The 14,192-nt window shown below is 37.8% G+C and overlaps 1 protein-coding gene across 2 annotated transcripts in view; it reads right to left on the reverse strand.

Moving 5' to 3' along the window:
• Positions 1-14,192, reverse strand: part of SLC24A2 (solute carrier family 24 member 2) — a gene marked incomplete at both ends in the record, with an annotated part of 112,489 nt that overhangs the window by 40,981 nt on the left and 57,316 nt on the right. For both annotated transcript variants that reach the window (XM_084305813.1, XM_084305812.1), the window contains 2 exons: positions 12,053-12,161; positions 13,266-13,304. In XM_084305813.1, coding sequence (XP_084161939.1) covers positions 12,053-12,161; positions 13,266-13,304 — 148 coding nt within the window. The remainder of the gene's footprint in view (positions 1-12,052; positions 12,162-13,265; positions 13,305-14,192) is intronic.

Consider the following 14,192-nt stretch of genomic DNA (forward strand, 5'->3'; position numbering starts at 1 on the left):
AACATAATTAAAAATGTATACAATCATACTCATAGAGTTCTGGGCAGCTCAGGACAGTAACAACACCCAAAAGCAAGATCTGTTTGTTTCTTTTGTCTTAGTGCACCACTTAAAATGGAGATTGAAAACACCCATTTCTCACAGACCATACTGTCTAGCAAATCTTATGGTACCAAAGATTGTCAGAGGTGTGAGAGGATCCATGGGTTTTTAATTGATATATGTTAAAAGGCAAGTATTTTTAAGGAGGTAACTAACACATAAGAAACGGAAAAAAAAAAAAAAAAAGTCATGTAAATGCATATTATGTGTCAGACACTGCTTTTGATATTTCTGAGTGATTATTTTTTCATTTAAGAAAAGCATGAAGTATCTTATTCCTGATGGCTTTGCTTCCTTTTCCAACTTACCAAGACATGTGCTATGCATTTTCTAGGACACAGAAACACCAAAGGACAAGTGATAAATTGACAGAATTGACCCTGTCTGGGTCAAGGACAGTTCCCACTGACTTTGAAGGGGTTATTTCCTTCCAAAGAATTTCTAATATTCATGCAAATAGGAATTCTAAAATGTAGACATGGAGACTGCATTTTCCCAATGATATCAGGGGCTTTACCACTAATTCTGATGGTGACAGGATTTTACCCAGTAGCTGTGTGTTCGGGCTCTGGCTGGGATGGAGTTACCTCTCCCTGCAGCATTCCATATAATTCTGCGTGTTGCGCTTGTAGATAGAACTGCACTGGTATCACACCAGTGTCAGGTCTGCTACTGAGCAGTGCTGGCACAGCACCAAGACTCCCTCCAAACCCCCCAGGAGCCAGCAGGCTGGGGCTGGGCAAGAGATGAGGAAGGAACATCACCAGGGCAGCTGACCTAAACCCACCAAAGGGATATTCCACACCATGTGGTGTCACACTCAGCAATAAAAGGTGGGGGAGGGGAAGAAGACGGGAAGCTCTCATTACAAAGATGTCTGTCCTCCCAGATAACCATTACATGTATTGAGGCCCTGCTTCTCAGGGCACGGCCAAGCATCACTTGTTGACAGGAAGTAGAATATATACATATTTTTTCATTCTTTGCTTCTGCACAGCCTTTGTTTGATTTTTCCCTCTTTCTTTTCCCTTTAATTAAATTATCTCAAACTTTGACCCTTTTTCTTTCCATCATACTTTCTTCTCCCCCTCTTCTTTTGAGGAGGAAGACTGAAAGAGAGGTTGTGTTGGAGTTTAGCTGCACAGCAGGTAAAACTGCTGCACTGTGATACCTGGCATTCTGGAATGCTGGAGACATACATGTACAGCTCCAGATGCAATGAATTGCCATTCCCATTTTCAGCATGTCTGAGAAAGGGCAGCGTCTGCTTCTCTCACAATCCAGTCAGAATGTCCAATCAACCTGCTGAGAAGGAAGTAATCTACCAAGTGCAAACCACCAAAGGAAGGCGGAGGACTTTCCACTTCAATAGAAAGCCCCTCGTAACCACTGTCATGTCCTTATCTATCCAGACTTATCAACCATTCATGTTCTTTGTCATTATTATTTTTTTAACAAGGAAATTCAGAGTTAGGAAGAAACTTAGAATAAAACCAATGCCATTAAGCATGGAATTGCATAGTCAGGACAGCTGTACCCTGCTCTGGAATAACACTTGCATTTAAATATTCATGCCTTCCTTTCACGCTCTGTAGGGAATCCCAGGAAGAAAATGCTTTCTGAAGAACAGAGTATCACTGGAAAATATCATGGGATGTGAGATAAGAATTTTGCCTGCAGCGAGCAGCTTGAGTAGATTCTTTTTAAAAGAATAAAACATGACATATAGAAATAAATTGATGATAAAACTAACACTTACCACAAAACAAACACAAAGGATACATTTCAGGTTTTAGAAAATAAATTAGAAAAGGCACCAGAAAATTTCTGTTATTTAAACTTTTCTACCTACACAGAAGAATGCCGATTTAAATGGTGATCTATGCTGCTTATCTTAGAAATTCAGGCTGCTTATATGATTAGAGTGCTTTACCAGTGTGGAAATAGTGACTTAATAAAAGTAGGGAAAACTTAGTTATTAAAAAGGAAAGGGAGACCAGTTCTTCAATTTTTAAGTAGCTTGAAATTCTGTAAGTTAAACTAGTATAGAGTGCTGCCTTGCTGCCTTCTCCTGTTTGTATTTTGAGACAGATGAAGTTAAGAAGACCTGTCATTTATTGGTGTAGAGTTTGAAAGGTACACAACAAGCAGCTACATTTTGTCATTGAATTGCCCATTCTGAGAGAAATTTGTACAGGTTTCTTTGTACCTTAAGTTATGTATAATAAAAGCACATCCAATTTTTGATGCACGCTATAGACACATTCTGTGGAAAGGATAAAAGTTCCAAACCTGCTCACCCTATTGTCACTGAAAGTGAAGCTATTGTAATTAGAAAAAGCAAGACCAACATTCCCAAAATATGACAAGAATGAATTGCATGTATGCTAAATGAGCCCACTTACTCAAACAATTCAGACTTAAAAATTCCACTTGTTTGGTTGTAGGTACAGATTCAAAATGAACATTTAGATATATCAGCTGAAACATAACTTCAAAATAAAATTTGCTTTTTCAGCCTAAGATACTGTTTTCTCTATGCCAAAAGCCCATGTCTTTGTAGACAGCTCAAGTTACACAGCTGTTACAGTGAGATTTATATCTTACGTGTGCTACATGGAAGTTTGTAATTTCAACTATCCTTTTCTTAGTCTATCCTTAACTTCTAAATCTAAAGTAATATTTTTTGATTCCATAAGGGAAACAGCTATTTCTCTCTTAGTGTTCCAAGATATATTAACAGTATCTAAGGTAACATCTCTGTCTATAGATCTGTCTTTAGCTGAACATAATTCATGATTTCTACCTTAGTTTTCCTTATCTTATGTTTGGGGAGTTCAGTTTGATGTTGGAAATATCTGTAAAAATACTCATCTACATTAACCATGCAACTTCAGGTGCCTAACTGAGGAATAGAATTTTTGTGGTCTCTACGTAGCTGAAAAGTAAAGGGAAAGGAGGCCTCAGTGGAGAGTTATGGTTCCTCAGTGCTAATGACTGAGCTGAGAACCATGCCATTGAAAGCCAATCCATCAACCTTCTCTTGCAGCAAAGAAGGCCAACAGCATGCTGGGCTGCATTTTGTAGACCATTGTAGCATGTTGAGGGAGGTCATCCTTCTCCTCTCAGCACATGCAAGACACATCTGGGTTCCGTTACCAGAATGAGTAACTTGGCTACAAAAATGATGAAAGGTTTGGAGCATCTGTCATATGAGGAGATGCTGGGAGAGCTTGGACTGCTTAGCCTGGAGGAGACAAGGCTCAGAGAGAACTTATCTGTGTTATATCCAGGTACATCCATTTAAACCTGATGGGAGAGATGAAAAAGCATGAACCAGACTCTTCTTGGAAGCACCCGTTGATAGTGTGCAAGCCAATTAGCACAAATTAAAAATAAGAACATTCCATTTTTATTTATTTATTTGTTTTACTATGATGCTGGTCAAACTAACAGGTAGCCCAGAAAGACTGCAGAGTCTTCATCTGTGCAGATATTCAAAATGAATGGATTCAGTCCTGGGCAACTGTCTCTAGCAGATCTTGTTTGACCAGGGTGCTGGCCTAGAGGAGTTCAGGAGGTCCCCTCCAAATTAAATGAAATAAAAAAAAAAGATTCTGTGAAAGGTAGCTATATAAAGGGCATGAGTATCTGCCTTTGTAAGACAGGATGCTCTCTATCTTCATATCAGACTGAGATTCTGCACAATGGAGAGAAAGGCAAGAAACGAGATTATAACTAACAGCTATTAATTTGTTTGTGAGCCTGGCAGGGAGCCCCCATCTTCTCTGGCAGATGTCCCTTGCAAACGTTTCAGCCTTCAGCAGAAGAGAAAGCCAGAAAGCTCATGTTTTTCTGCTCAGAGGGCTGTTTCTCTGTGGCATGCCAGGAGAGGAAGTAAGAACATTTCCGACTTGAGTAGGAACAAGTGTGAAAGGATCTAGAATAGAGAATGATACGTAGTCATTTTGTTGAGATTTGCATTATTTTTCATGATAAATAAAATGCTGTTGTGGTTAGAAGCCACAAAAAATTAATTCTTTCATCTCTGAAACAGTGCTAAGAAGTGTACTGCAGTCCTGCAGAGTCCATGTGCTGGAAGCGAGGAGATTGGAAGTGCTCAGGTTACTTCAGCAATGCAGAAGGTGAGCACAGCCCACAAGTTAGTGATATCTTAGTGATATGGTTTAGTGGAGGACTTGTTCGTGTTAGGTCAGAGGTTGGACTAGGTTATCTTGGAGGTCTCTTCCAACCTGGATGATTCTGTGATTCCGAGTTGGTGGGAGCTGTGCTTCCTGGCCTTTTTTCTCTGAGGATGTTAACAAATAAACAGCTTCAGCCAAAAAAGAGGTACCCAGTTGGGGTGAGGTGTTGTAGATTATCTAGGCTGAAGGAAGTAGTAGAGCACAAGGGTTTTGCAACATGAGACCAAAACTGAGAGCCTGCTAACTGATCAGTCAAGTGAAAGTTACCCAACCTTTGACAGTTGTCTTTGGGGTAAACTGACATTTTAGTAAAGGACACAGGTAGCAACAGCAAAATAAGCAAAAATACCTTGAGGTGAATAGGAAAGCTGAGAAATTCTTAACATCAATACCTAGGAACACTACAGGATGTAAAGAGTAATTGTAAATACTTCACAACATTGTCAAAAACTTTGAGAATCACATTCTTTATTTTCCTGAGAAGTATGAATGCAGGTTTCTGCTTTTCATTTGTCAGAGCAGAAAGTGACAATAGTATGTTTTTGTGTATTCAGTAAAGGACGTGGCAGAATTGTCAGCTCAGCATTATGTAATGGAAGGTTACTTCTCTCACCAATAGCATGCACCATACTTACGTTTTCACAATAAATAAATAAATAAATAAATAAATAAATAAATAAATAAATAAATAAAATGTAAAGCATATAAATAAACAAGAACTTTTCTTGCAGAGGTACATTCTGTAGTTTTCCATTTTGGAAATACAGTTAGAGAAGGGGATAGGAAAGAATTGTCAAAGATATGTATCTGTGACTGGGGACTGAGCTGTGACAGAGATATATATCATGCTCATTTTCATGCAGAGAATACCATTTGCATATGAGTTATATCCTTGTCACACAGGAACAAGGGAGTCAACATCTAGCTAAATCCTCCCTTGCCAAGGAAGATGTTTTGTTGGCCTGTGGCAGCCTATTAGCAGACAGAAATGTGGTGGTGCGATAAGGAAAAGATCTCATCCTTCCCATCCCCTGCTAAAGCTGTGCAAGAAAAACTATGTAGCCTCAGACTGCACTGACACTCTGAATCCCTACTTCACCACCAATATCTTCCCTTTTTAACAGACTACCTCTAGGAGTTTCCATGATCCTGGAGGTATAGCTCTTTAAATCAACAGCAGTAAGAGCCAGAGGTCCCACAAATGCAGACAAGGCCCAACCTTCCCCAGACCTCTCTGTGGTGGACAGGCTGTGTAAGCTACAGGAAGGTAGGCTTTCTATTCGTGGCAGAATAACATAACAGACACTTTTACAGAAAATACTTCCCATGATTTTCCTTCCTGCAAAATAACAGCACTTTACTATTAAAAGAGAGAGAGAGAGAGAGAGAGAGAGAGAGAGATCTTTGTAAATCCTACCCTTTAATAACTGAGGAATGTGCATTTCAAAACCAGGACTCAGACAAAGGTATTTCAGGAATACAATTCAAAATAAATAAATAAATAAATAAATAAGTGAAGGACTGCCATGATTTATGCTTAAATTTCTTGGATTTTGGGTTGGGGCCTGACCAACACAGCAGGTCTGGTGATGCAATCCTTATTCATATGCATAATGCTGTTATGAACAGTCCAGCTTGCTCCTGGGTGAATAAAGGACTGCCAGACCAGCACTTAAGCAGAAGCAAATTTGGCACAGGATTTCCTGGGGATTAATGACTGGCTGGGAGTAGATGATACCCTGATGCACAGGCAATCATTAATCTTAATCCCCAGGAAATGATCTGTACCAAGGTCATTATATCTGTAACAAGATAAAAGCAAACAAAAACTAATGTCATATGGATATTTATATTTTTAATGAACAATGAGGTTTCAACTGTAAAGTTTCCATCCAGCTAATGAATATCCTACACATTAACCTATTAGAGCAGCTGAACTCTTACCTTCTTTGAAGCCTTAAGCTGAAACCAAAATTTCAAGAAGATAAACCTTTATTTTCTTAGGTTGTTAAATACACAGCGTGTCTACACATCTGTCTGAATGCAAAGTGCCAAACATCCAGTGACTCCCACTGATCTCAGATGTTGCTCATCTGTCAGAGGTGGGCTGAACACTTTGCAAGCCCACTGCTCTCCAAGATTTAAGAAGCTGGCTTTCACAAGACAGGCACAAGCCATGGTAAAAAGTTAAAAACTTCCACACTTGAGGGGAAGAGGAAAAAGAAAAGCAGATTCACAAGTGTGGAATTTTACATCCTGATCACTCTGCTTATCTGCATTTCGTAGAAAGTAAAAACTTCTTACGGTCATTTCTCTCTCGTATCATATCCTCCTCCTTACAATCAAGTGCATTTTCTAAAGGCTCTCAATTAAAGGAGAAGTTGGTTGTGAGCTCACAAATTAATTATTTAGAAGTAAATAACATGAGCTGTTTTTCTCTAAATACAATACATATTAAGTGCATAGCAATACAAATAAGTGCATAGGACAAGCCAATCTTTAAAAGTCATGCAGACTGTTTATACATTCATACCTATGCTACCACTAAGAGCATTTAGGTGGGACTTCTGATCTGTCAAGCTTGCAAAAGCCACACAAGTCCAAATGACAAAGCAGGTTGTCAAAGCTTTTGGTAACAGGGGGCTGCAGGGGTGGCCTCTGTGAGAAGAATCCAGAAGCTGCCCCACATTAGATAAGGGCCATTTTCATTCATCTTCAAAGGCATCCATCACTGGCCAGATCTGAGGCAATAAACAGTGTTGGCTGGGGCTCTGGGAGAGCAGATTGAAAAAAACCACAACAAACAAACAAACAAAAACACACACACACACAAAAACAAAACAAAACAAACAAAACAAAACAAAACACCACCACCAACAACAAAAAAATGCTGTGCAACAGCAGCAGGGAGAGAAGAGTGAGAGACAGCCCTGTGCTGCTTAGGGGTAGGGCATAGAAAAGTGTGGATGGGGAAAAGGTAGTTTTAGATTGCTTTTGTTTTGTTTTGTTTCTTATTGCTCTAGTTTTTTAGTAATAGGTAATATATTATATTAATCTTCCTATGCTGACTCTGTTTTGCCTGTGACAATAATTGTTGAGTGATCTCCCCCTCCTTATCTCAACCCCTGAACCTTTTACGTTGTATTTTCTCCCCCTTTCCCTTTGAGGAGGTGGAGTGAAGGAGCTGTTGTGGTGGACCTCAGCTGCCCACCTGAGAAAACCACCACCCACAGCAGGCCAGAAGGAATGCAAGTGCTGAGGAAGCCATCCCCAAGGAGGGTGAAAGGAAGCAGAGGAAGATGAGAGAGATGCAGTATAAGGACAAAAAGAGCAAAGTGAAGGAAGCAAATGGTAGCAAAATGGGGAAAGAGCAAGTGTGGAAGAAAACAGGAGTAATAATGAATGGCAGGAGAAATTAGGGAGGAGGGCAGAAAGAGTATGCACAAGTGCAGGGGGGTGCCAGAATACTTGTGTATGTATGTGCTTTGATTTAAATCTTTCACACTCTTTTCCTCTGATAGTTTTTTTTTTAAATGTTTTCATATACTGTGGTTTTGTTTTTTTTTGTTTGTTTGTTTGTTTTCTGCAAATCCAAAAATATGGCCAATGATTTAATGACCTTTTGACCCATTAATCTAAGCATGATCTACTATGATCTCTGCAGAAATATTGAGGAGACCCAAGATGGCTAATATATGGCCAAAAAATGCTCAGAATTTCTTCCTGCTATTCCTTTGAGTCTGATCCGTACTGACCTTAATTGATTTGGAAGAAATCCTTTGGCCTCAGAGGCTGTACACAAGACCCATCATCTTTCATTATTAGCGCAACAGAGCTTATGTTCTTTAGCTTACACAAAACTCAAAACTGTCATGAACTGCATGCTCATTTCTTCATTATGTACTGTTTTGTGTTGTAAGAAAGGGCATATGAAGTGGAGAGAGTAGTATGTGCCAAAGAAAGTTCCAGGTAATCCTTTACACTTCTATATCCCTTCAAAAGATGGGATTTTATAATAAAAGATTGTACTTCTCAGGCAGTTCCAGTAAATATTACCCCTTGTTTTATTTTCTAACAAGGAAATGCTATCAGCTTAAAAAATTACTTAGGTAGCATGGTACAGGGCTATTAAAGTAAATATGATGTGCCAGTTTATCGTTTTATATTTATTTTATTTTATTTTATTTTATTTTATTTTATTTTATTTTATTTTATTTTATTTTTGATTTTATTTGATTTTATTTTTATACAAAGGAAAATTAAAACAGGAGAACATGAAGAAGTTTGGTGGGTTAAACTGATACAGAGACAAATAGATAATTGATAAAGCATACAGCAGCTACCTTAACAGTTAGCACATATGTTTTTGAGTTGAATACAAGATTCAAGTGCAACATCATCTATATTTACTGACTCATATTAACTACATGGGATAGCCACAGTATTTACAACAATAATCAAACTAAAATACCCTTTTTATTGTAGATGTTTGCAGAATTATCTGACTACAGAGTAATGAATTTGGCCACTTAGAAGCTCAACATTTCATGAAAATTTATGTGCATTCAGTGGAGACATGCAATAATCATAGATTCATAGAATTATTTGTGTTGGAAGGGACGTCTAAAGTTCATCTACTTCCAACCCTCCTGTCATGGGCAGGGACACCTTCTATTAGACCAGGTTGCTCAAAGCCCCATCCAACCTGGCCTTGAACACTTTCAGGGATGGAGCTTCCACAGCTTCTCTGGGCAACCTGTTCCATAGCCTCATCACTCTCATAGTGAAGAATTTCATCTGAATATTTAATTTAAATCTACCTTCTTTTAGTTTAAAATCACTACCTGTTGTCCTATTGCATAAAAAGAGTCCCTCTCTTGTTTTCTTATAGGCTTCCTCTAGTTACTGGAAGGCTCCTATAAGGTCTCCCCAGAGTCTTTTCTTCTCCAGGCTGAACAATGCCAACTCCCTCAGCCTGTGTTCATAGGAGTGGTCATCACTGGTCTCCACCTGGACATTAAGCCATTGACCAGAACTCTTTGGATGCAGTCCAATTCCTTATCCACCAAACAGTCCACCATGAAATCCATGCCCCTCTAATTTAGAGATAAGGATGTTGTGCGGGACTGTATCAAAGACTCTGCACAAGTCAAGGTAAATAACATCAATTGCTCTTCCCATGTCCACCAATGCTGTCCACTATAACTAACTGTCACCAAGTTAGTCAGGCATGATTTGCGCTTTGTGAACCCATGTTGGCTGTCTCCAATCATCTCCCTACCTTCTTTATGCCTTGACATGGTTTCTAGGAGGATCTGCTCCATGATTCTAACTTTGATGTCTTCACACTATTTTCCACTGCCTTTTTGGACATTTCTTTATGAAACTTCTACATTAAAATACAATATTTACTGCAAATGTAGGTAGCAGGGTTTTTTTGCCTTTGTAAATTTTAACTCAGCAAGTCAGTTTTAATGAAACATACAGCTTTCATATTAGTGCCTTGTACTTAGAGTACAAGACCTTTGGATTCTGATTTTTGAGGAACATGAATTCCAGGAGAAATATAAGCATTTAGATAGAAAGCAAAAATAAAACTAGGACACAGTAAGGTATTATGAGCAAGCAAACCATGACAATTATTTATTTATTTATTTATTTATTTATTTTAGTTATTTAAATAAGGTGTATCCCTTGCAACTATCTCTATTAATCCATGTTGATTTCAAGAGTTTTACTGAAATAATGAGTAATTGCACTGAGTTACCTGATATACTTAACTACAAAATCTAATTTTCAAAAGTGCTGGGCTTCTGTGACTCCCTAGACAGATTTCATGTTTTAAAACCCTTTTCTTCCTGTGTTTTCACAAAGGGAAAAAACTGGCTCACACTAGATGGTGCATGCTTGCCGTGGGTGAAAAGCAGTGGGAAAAGGTCTGAATGCTGAATAATCTACGTCTGGGAAACAAGTGAAATAAACCTGAACAGTACAGAAATACATAGTAACTGAGAGCTGATCTTATTGCTGAACCTTTGTCAAGTCCAAATTGAACTCCAACAAATGTTTCTAGCTTTCCCGTGGTCTTCAATCTGACAATTATTTTGTTTTCCTCTGCTAACAGGTTCTTCCCAGCCTTCTTCAGTTTTCTCTTATTTTAAAAAATGATTTGATGAAGTCTATTTACTGCTTCAGTTTGGAATTTTTGTTTGTATAAGCACTTGGAGACATTGCATGTATCTGCAGCCCAACACCTTCAATTGCATGGAAAAGAGGAGCGCAAGAGATTGTCATGAAAAATTATATATATATATGCATATTTGCAAGTTGAGACTGGAAGTCTGTTCTTCTAGCAAAGCAAAAAGCTTGACTATCAGGTGGGTAAAGATGAGACTTAAAAAGAATGGGTGCAGCAGTAAGAAATCCCACTCACCTACCACAGTGATACAAACAAAGGAAGTTAAATGTATAGATCCAATAAATTTCTTAGTCCTTTTTCAGCATTCATGGGAATAGACAGCACAGTCTGCTGTTAAGTCCAAGCTAACAGGCAACAGACTTTGACAGCAAATAGTGCAGAATGAAAGAGAGAAACAAGTACTCGATTTTCTTGTGGCAGTGGATTATGATCAGAGTAGAAATAATTGTGTGAAGAATGCAAGAGTTAAAATTGCCCCTGTGTTGACAACATGAGCATTGCCTTCATCTTTTGATGAGGAGAATAGAAAAGTAGATTTACCTTGTCCAAGAGATACAGAGCAATTTAAAGAGCTGTGTGAAATGTTGCAATAAGAAACATAAAAGGAAGTTAACTGAAAGACACTGCTACATGTATTCCATCATCAACAATGTTTGGAAATTCTCACTGCCAGTTACATGTTTCTTTAGTCTCTCACACTTTTTCCTCAACCGCTATTTCTCAAGACAATTATTACCACAGCAAGAAGTCTTCAGACATAAACACACCAAATAAACACCTGGTCTTGATTTTTTTTTTTTTTTTTTGTAAGTCTACAGATGTTTAAATTCAAAGCATCCCAAAATTGCAAAGCAGTTATGGTTTTTCTGCCACTTTCTCAGACCAAAGCAATCATGATCTTCCTACTAACTTCTCAAGGAACAAGAATTACAACAAACATGGTCAAAGCAAGCAAACTTTTAACATGCAGGTAACAAAGACGGATGCTTGCTGCATTTTCTTTAACCTCAGTGTTAACCCACCCAAAACCAAACCAGGAGAGCCTCATCCTTTTCTTTAATTACATGTGACAAAGTACCCACTGCTTTGTTTTTGTTTTTGTTTTTGTTTTTGTTTTGTTTGTTTGTTTGGTTGGTTGTTTTTTTTTTTCTTTTTTTTTTCTTCTTTTTTTCCTTTATATACTTTAAATATTTTTCCTTTTATATAGTCAAGTCTAGGAAATAAATAAAAAAAAAAAAAAAAGAAAACAAACTAAACATTCTGCAAAAGTAAAATAAAAGGTGATTGAGTTTTTGTAACTTACTGCTGAAACCAGAGACAGAAAAAAACAGTAATTATGATATGTATCAACCAAGTGATCAGTTTTGGTCAGAGCCACAATGAACACATTTCCTAAATTGCAAGTCTTGGTGGGAGTATGTATATCATGCTATAAGAAATCTCAGAAAATTCAGATACATTCAGAAAATACTGGTGAAAGCAACAGAAATACAAAAAATAGTTTCATGGGGAGAAGATAAAAGAAAAAAATAAATAATAGGCATACCTTCAGCGAGTGGGTCAAGTGTGTGAATCATGAGCTGGAAGATGCTGTTCCTCATTAGACTGTTGTGGAGAGATGCAGAGCTTCCTCCCCGTTGGAGACGTGGCTTGGTCTATGTAGAAAAATAAGAGACAGAAATTAGAATTTTTTTGTTCTTTGTGTAGAAATAGACCTGAAACACTACAAATGAATCTCACATCCGAATCTCACATTTCATCACACAATGAAATATTTTCAAACATCACCTATAGGAGATTATATTAAACTATACACTGTATTAAACATTGTTATATGTATAGTCAATTTCTGTGGAGAGGATGGATCATCAAATTAGTCTCATAGGGCAAAATAAAAGAGCAGGGGAAAATAACCCTTCTCTGTGAAAACTCTTAAAATGTTAAGAAAATCAAAACCTCATAATGACATAAGGAAGAATTCATAATCTGTTTCTTTGAAGAACCTTGTGGTTGAATCACAAAATTGTCCTTATTTTAAATGTCTCTATTACATTTCAAATAAGCAGACTATCTAAATCATGGAGAAAAGGGGCAGAGAGTACCCCCTTTTAACAGTAAAATCCTGGAGTTCAGTCAGAGGGAAATGTATTCACTTTTGTTCAATCCATTAAATACCATTTACAAAAACAGATTATGAGAGTGGTAAGGCAGTGCAAACACTTAAAACAATGAAGCTAATACACAATTATCTTTTCCATGGTTTTAAAGAACTTTTAAATGTATTCTGAGGTTCTTTTCCACATGCCATTGTCTAGTACAATAACATATGCATTTAGTAGACCCCATTGAGTAAGACTGATTTGTGGACAGCAGTCTGCTCATTATCATCTGGATAAAGAGGATAACCAGAGCCAGCAGATTGCTATCTGCTGAAAACCAGTTTTAGGAAAAAAACAAACAAACAAAGGAAAAAAAGCATGGAATTTTTTTGTAACAAAAACATGGTGCATGCAATAATTCTTGGTGTCATACAAACACCAGATGAAAAATGAAAAATGACAGAAGCTGAGAAGCTGAACAATGGAATTAATTCACTGTTTTGTCATTGAAAATTAAGATTTAAATTCTATAGCAGCATAGGAAGGGAGAAAGAAAGCCCAGTAATTTAGAAAAATGCTGATGAGTACCAAACCAAAGCAAGGCTTCTCTCATTACCTCTTGAGAAATAAATACTCAGACACATACTAATTGCTGCCTACCGTCAGTGTTTGGTCATCCTTGTCGCCAGCAGTAGGTGACTGCATGAATGGGAAAAAGAACAAAAAGAAGTGTCAGATGCAGCATGCATAGAGTGGAAAGGCAGTAAAATACCACAGATGTCTGATTCTCTGAACCCTGTTGCAATAGGTTTTTGAACCGCTTGAGTTAAAGCATCCTAGCAGTCAAGTAAATCACGGTAAGTTCACACTGCAGTATTGTAGGAGCTTTCATTCTTGTCAGTCACTTGGACAGCATCTGTCATAGTTTCAGGGCCTGGCACACAGCAGCTAGGCTACTGATCATTGTGTTTATATAAAATACACAGAGGGGCAAACTCCCAGTAAGCCAACCAGTTTTTGAGAGTGAGAACTGGAAAGCTAAATGCAATAAGAAACTTGGAGCTGACCAACTGTTCAGTAAAACCCTAAAAAGGAATAAAATGATATTTTGCAGGAAGAGACTCATGCAAGGAAATGAAAAATAACTTGTCTCACTCTCTAAACTCCCAGCAAATGGCCATGTATCCCAAACTGGCAGCAACAGTTAAGGACAGAAAAGATGGCACACACTGCTCTGTCCTGAGATTAAAGATCTCTGTCTATGGATTAAAGACAGTGAATGTTTTCATACAATTGTTGTATCACGGAGATGATTTGCAACTCCTATGTTCTAACCCTAGGACGGACAATAGCAGCAGAGCACAAACATCTCCAGGAGACAGTTCTGAGGAAGAACACGATTTACACCGGAAAAAAAGTAAACACAAAATTTAAAATCTGACTTGTAGTCCTGACTTTTGCTTGTATCTTTAATAAAATTAACCCTGGTATTTTTTGAGAACCCATTGTGGACTTCCATTTTCATAACATCTTGTGACAAAGTAACGTAATTTCTCTATCCATTCTACGAAGTCCTTAAGGAAAGTC

The sequence above is a fragment of the Netta rufina genome (genome assembly GCF_964035555.1).
Source record: "Netta rufina genome assembly, chromosome: Z".
In the NCBI taxonomy this organism is placed as follows: Eukaryota; Metazoa; Chordata; class Aves; order Anseriformes; family Anatidae; genus Netta; species Netta rufina.